Source organism: Entamoeba invadens (assembly GCF_000330505.1).
Source record: "Entamoeba invadens IP1 unplaced genomic scaffold scaff_1105074724775, whole genome shotgun sequence".
NCBI lineage: Eukaryota > Evosea > Mastigamoebida > Endamoebidae > Entamoeba > Entamoeba invadens.
This window is the reverse complement of record NW_004443536.1, coordinates 345,979-352,345: the sequence shown is the minus strand read 5'-3', so window position 1 is coordinate 352,345 and position 6,367 is coordinate 345,979. Positions and strand designations below refer to the sequence as shown.

Sequence of the window (6,367 nt, the reverse complement as noted above, 5' to 3'; positions counted from 1 at the left end):
CATATAAATTATTATTTATATACTAGTTTTTATTCATTTATTTTTCAACTTATTTTTTCAGCAAAGTCGAATTTAAAAATAATCTAAAAATGGGTCTAAATTTTTTCAAATTATTTTTTTTAGTTTTATTGACCAAAAATTGAAACCCGAAAAAACAGTAAAAATATGACGTAAAATTGTTGTATTATTTTCAAAACCCTTTTATTTAGTATTTAATTGAAAATTTATACCTTCACTTTACTACCTGTACAAAAATAGTAATTAGTTGGTATATAATAATATTTAAATGAAAATTACTAGTTTATAACTAAGTAATAGACAATAGTATCAATGAACTAAGGACAAACAATACTAATCAATTAACATTTTTGGGAATTCCATTCTATCAAATATATAAGGAAAAACTCAACAACTCAAAAATCTAACCGAAAAATGAGTGATATAAAAGACACTCCATCCCAAAATGGAACAGAACTGATGGAACCGATGGCTGACGGGAAAGACACTGAAGAAGTCGCTCACGAAGACGTCGTCCAAGAAAATGCGCAAATGGAAGAAGAAATTCATAAGATGTCCTCCACCACCACCACAACACTTCAAAACAAAGAGGTGTTAGTCCCATTAATTCAAGTGGTCAGTTACAAAGTGACTGGCATTGTTTTCTTTATTTTTCTCCTCTTAGTCATAGGGAGTTTAATAGGGACGGTCTACATTCCCTCTCCCTTCACACTAGTATCTGGCCCCACGTGGCAGTGCACATGCCCGACGCGGCCGACGGTCTTTGACCCGTCATGCTGTTACGGGGATTTATTGCAACAGAACACGATATCGATGGACATCGGGCCATTCACCGAGTTGAATGAAGAGTTCCGCTTGAGTGGAGTATTTGTGACCACAAACAAAGTGAAGTTTAACACGAAGCTTCAATTAAAAATGACGATCAATGGGACGGATGATGCGCGTCGGAATTATGAATTGTATAAGGATTATCGCTACGACGCGACGCTGAATTGCCACGATTTGAAATGCGACGAGATCACGTTCTTCACGTATCACATTCTGAGCTTTAGGTATTACAACGTCACGCTGACATTGGTCGAACCGGTAGAAGACGCGATTAAAGCGGAAGTTGGGGAGATGACGTATTCTTTGCGTGTGGTGAACAAGAAGTACACTCTTAGTTTTGTGATCTGGCGATTTGTGTTTGTTTTGGTGTCGTGCGTGGTCACAGGCCTCTTCACAATCTTCAGCAGGAAGTACCCGTTTGATAATTGGCCGTTTGAGAATAAGAGCGTCTTTGTATTACTGCTCGTCCTCATCTTTCTGAACAACCCATTTTACACGTACCAATTTGTCTTTGGCGGAGTCTTCTTTGTCTTTTTGGATATGGTGGTGACTGCATTCTTCTGCGTGTATGTCTTGATGGAAGTCCTCATTGTGTTTGAAGCGTTGAGAAAGCCAATCAGTTGGAGAACACAACTTGGTTTTTGGATTGGACGGATCATGTTCTTCATTGCGTTCTTTATAGTGATATTGGTCACGTTGCTCTATAACGAAGGGTTTAATTTCACAAATCCAACGTACGCCCCTCTGAAAGATAAGAAGAACATCGTGTTCTCGTGTTTTGTCGGGGTGTTTGTGTTAATGTATATTGGATGGCTGTTATTCAGTGTCATCAGAACCTTCTCAGAAGCAAAGAAAGTCGGAAATGCTAAGAGAGTCATCGCATTCGGCGTGTTAATGTTCGTGGCTATTTTCATATTTGTCGTGTTACTCATCGTCGCATTCTTTTTGGGATTCGAAAACTCGGCTACGACATATTTGGCTACTATTTCTTACGCAAATTTCTTTGTGTATTTACTCGCATTCTTTTACTTGCCAACACCATCCAAAAAATGTTTGTTGTTCTTATCTCATTGAAATGGTTTTGTGGAGTCAAAGGACATGAACTAATTAATAGTGTGGAACAAGGCAAAAGCAATATTGGTAAAAACTGAAGACATCACACAATATAAGGAACTCCAAACGACAGATTACACAGAACACCCTTCTTTCGTTACAGCAAAGGATGGAGAGTCGAGTGATATTGAAGACTAATTATTCATTTATGTTATTAGAAGTGTATTGTAAAAATTTATTATAAAGATACTATAAACTAGAATTAAAAGTACTAAATTTAAGTATTATAATACTACTTTAAAATAACTAATAAATAACTATAACTTAAATTAATAAAAATTATTAAATTTATAAACTAAATGTTAAAGTGGATGAAAATTATGTTAGTCAAGAAAATATGATGTACATTTGGATATATCACACGCTTCAATCTAATCTTTGTTTTTTCTTCTCGGTATTTCCTTTTCGACTTTCATTTGCCGACTTTTCTTTATATAACTTCGTTGCCTTAATGATTTGGTCTTTTGAGTTTTCCAAGACGATTTGTTCGAATTTTGAGATTCCGTCGACAGCTTGCATTTTCTTGATAGTGTTCAACACGTCAGTCATGTCGACCTTCTCGTTGACCAATTTGTCGCATGTTTCTTTGATGAGTGTAGTGAATGCCTTTGTTGGTAGTCTTCCTTTGATGTTAGAAAGGGAGTGCAGACATTGAAGCACCAAGTCAGCGATGACTGTGCCTTCTGTGTACAAATATGACACCAAGAAGACTGTTCCAAGATATTCAAACTCATCCACTGCATTTGCATCTTCACGTTCGATGCGTTCGATATCTGTTTCATTTTCAGATGGCATTCTGACAGTTGGTGGATGTGTGAATTGATTCTCTGCCTTCCCAAGAAGAAATTTGATCATGTCAATTGCAAGGTCTTTCTTGGTGTCAACTACAAGCATCGCATTGCGCACTTTCACAAAGAACTTCACATACAACTGCACATATCGCCGCTCATTGATCGCATTTTTGAATAAGATCGACAACATCGTCTCAACATCATCTTTACTTCGCATCTGAAGCGCCATTTGCGAAGACACTTTATCAATTGTAAGTTCTGTCAACTGATTGAACCACTGGCGATACATCGCCTTCGATTGATCTACATTAATCAACTTTTCTTCTTTCTTCTCTTTCTTAATCAAAAATCTCTGGAATATCTCATATACTGAATCTCTTGCTCGAACCTTTTTGCTTCTCAAATCAAGCATTTGGTCAATTGAATACACATTTTGTGGGACAGATGGTGTCGCTGACGGGGCCAGAGGTGGGGCATTCAAGCTTCTTCGATACACCTCCTCGTCTGCCTCGTTGTCTTCTTTAATTCTTTCGTCCTCAATGCTTGACAATTTGGTTTCCGTTAACATCTCTTCATTTTGTGCTGGAATGGGCACTGGCTTTTCTGGTAAAAATTCATCTTCTATAGGTGCTTGTTCGCCTTCAGTAACTCTGAACCGTGGTACATAAGTTTCTTCTTCCTTTTCATTAATAGGACTGAACTCTTCTTTTGGTGCTGGTTCTCCAGAAGAGACTCTCATTGGTGGTGAGTAATAATTTTCGATCTCCTTTTGCTTTTCCTTTTCGCTTTCTTCTTTTGTTTCCTTAGTGTTATTCTCCGTAGGTGCGCCTTCACCTTCAGACACTCTCATAGGTGGTTTGTACATTTCTTCATTCACATTTTCAGTTGAATTTCTTCTACTCTCTGCTTTACCTTTGGTGTGTACACTTTCTCTTTGAGAATCATGCGGAACAGAGGGTGAAGTATATGGACGATAGAATTCCTTGATTTCGTCTCTCTTTTCTATGATCATTTCGTTCTCTTTTTCTGCCTTATCTGACGTCTCGTTCTGCATCTCATCATTTGTGATTGCAATCTCAGGGTTTTCATTTGAGTGTTGTGCTTTCTCGTTTAATTCGAATTGATCTTCGTTCTTTTCAGCAATCTCATTTTCTATTAGTTCCGTTTTAATTTCTTTTGGTTTCTCTTTACGTCTCGGGGTTTCAGATTTCGCCTTTTTGCTGTGTTTTTTCTTTTTCTTCTTCTTCTCTGTTTTCGACAAAACTTCATTCCACTCATTTTCAGGTTCGATTATTTCAGGTTCTTTCGGTTCGTCTTTTTGTTGTTTTTCCCACCACTTGTCTTGAACAAAAATCTTTTCTTTTTTTTCCTCTTTTTCTTCTGCTTTTTCTTCATGTGATGGAACGCTTTCGGTTTGGACTAAGTTTTCATCTTTTTTAACACTTTGTTCATTGGGTTCTGATTCCAATTTTTCCGCATTGATGTGAGATTGAGAGATTTCGGGGATATCTTTTTTAATCTCCAAAATGACATCTTTCCCAAATGACACATGACTTTCACTTTTTATTTCGGTGTGTTCGTCATTATTCACCGTCGTTCCACTCACATCATCTGCAACTTTCGGTAATTCGGCATTTTTCTTTTCTTTTTCACTCAACGGCGTCTCACTTTTCTGTGATTTTCTCGAATGAAAAAATGAGTTTGTTTTGAGTTTATATCCCGAAACGACAATTTCAGCTGACGATGTTTTTAATGGCTCTACCTTTGGTGTTTCGGGTTTTTCCAACTTTTTATCAACTTTCTCTTCAAAGTGTTGAAGATCTTCTTGTTCGTTTTGTTTTTCTTTATTGAAATTTTCGTCTTTTTCACTTTTCTCATCACGTTTTCGTTTTGAAGAATTTGGTTTAAAGAATGCCGTAGATTCAAAATTGAAAGAAGCAATTTGTGTGTTAGGTATTCCGGCAGATTTTGTTGTCATTGGCGCATAAAATTCTTTGGAAATGACAACAGGTTGCTCATCTTGAAATGTTTCGGGTATTTTAACCGCTTTTGGAACAACAGCTCCCATTACTCTCTTTTTAATCTTCGGCGTAAACGTTTTTGCATGGAGATTGAGTTGGAGTAACGAAACCTCATCATTTTTTTTCTCTGCTTTGCTCATTGTATGAGCTTCGCAGTTCTTCGTCTAGCTCAAAAGAAAAAATGACCAAAAGGGTTTTAATTTCAATTCACTAATTTTATCTTTTAAAATTAAAGTTTTTAGTAATAATATATATATTATATATATGATAATATTATTTATAATGTTATAGTTTAATTATATCTATTATTTCTTAACTTTTTTATTTTTTTATTTTGGTTTTGATTAAAGTAAATAAATAACGATACTCAACAAAATGTGCACTTTTGGGATTGTTATTATCTTATTATACAATTATTAATTTATTTATTAATAAGAAATAGTTTTAATTGTGATTACAAAAGATGGATAATTAAATCAGATGAACTATAAACAAAACACAAATAATAAATAAAACGCAGATTGATTCCTTTTTCGTGATTATTTTAACCTTTATATATAAAATAACTATATTTTGATAAAAATTAATAGTAAATATGATTGTTTTATTTATATAATCAAAGAAAAATTAATAAAAAACAATATTTGAGTTAATTTGGAAAGTAAGTATCGAATATTCAGTTTAATTAAATTTTCTTGTTCTATTGTTGAAAAAACATACAAATCAATTAACTAATTATAATAAATTGTTATTAGTAATTATATTGATTATAAAAAATAATACTATTTTATAGTAATATTTTTATCATAATAACTATTCTATAATTGAGAGTTGGCTAAAAATAGAACTACTCTTAAGAGTGGTTTATTTTTCTCTGAGTTAACTAGATTTTTACTATATTTCTCTGAGTGCTTCTAGTATATTTTTATAATAAAAATTATAATATTTTTTATGTAATAGTTTATCAAACAAACTATAAAATTATAATTATATTATTAATCAAATGATACTATAATATTTTGATAAAAATTTAAAAAAATAACAACTTTTATTAAAAAATTCACAATCAAAACAGTGGCAACTAACAATACAGAGTATAATTTATACAAGGTTCCCCATTTTTTGGTCTGTCAAAAATTGCGCCAATAAAAACTAGCAATACATTTAGAGTTTTTCAAACCCAATTATATTTTTCCTGTTTTCATTATGCCTTAAAAAAATTTCATTTTAATCGAAAAAAACAAATTAATATTAAACACATTCTACCTAATTTATCAGGAATAGTTTTGGTTTATATTTCGTGAATAATGTTAAAATAAACGGGAATTAATTATTGTTTATTAGGATAGATATGTCGAGAAAGTTGCTACAAAATCGGGCATTTTATTTTAAATAATTGAATAATCAAAAGCAGTTATAAAACAAAAAAATAAATTTACTCTTAATAAAATTAATCAACCAAATATATAACTTAAAATATCAATTAAAATAGTTAAAAAACATACACATTGAAACGTTGTATATTTACCCAAAAATGATAGGTAATATATACATCATTTATTGGGATAAATAACATTTTAATAACATGAATACAAA

The 6,367-nt window shown here is 32.9% G+C and overlaps 2 protein-coding genes across 2 annotated transcripts; one reads left to right on the top strand and one right to left on the bottom strand.

Annotated features, from left to right (window-relative positions):
* Positions 1 to 432: 432 nt before the first annotated feature.
* EIN_400370 (transmembrane protein, putative) lies at positions 433 to 2,097 on the top strand (the record flags this gene model as incomplete). The annotated part of the gene is made up of 2 exons (XM_004258670.1): positions 433 to 1,897; positions 1,961 to 2,097. The coding sequence occupies 2 exons, from the start codon at positions 433 to 435 to the stop codon at positions 2,095 to 2,097; spliced, it is 1,602 nt and encodes a 533-aa protein (XP_004258718.1).
* Positions 2,098 to 2,325: 228 nt separating this feature from the next.
* EIN_400360 (caldesmon, putative) lies at positions 2,326 to 4,911 on the bottom strand (the record flags this gene model as incomplete). The annotated part of the gene is made up of 1 exon (XM_004258669.1): positions 2,326 to 4,911. One exon carries the CDS (start codon positions 4,909 to 4,911, stop codon positions 2,326 to 2,328), a length of 2,586 nt encoding a protein of 861 aa, XP_004258717.1.
* Positions 4,912 to 6,367: the final 1,456 nt, after the last annotated feature.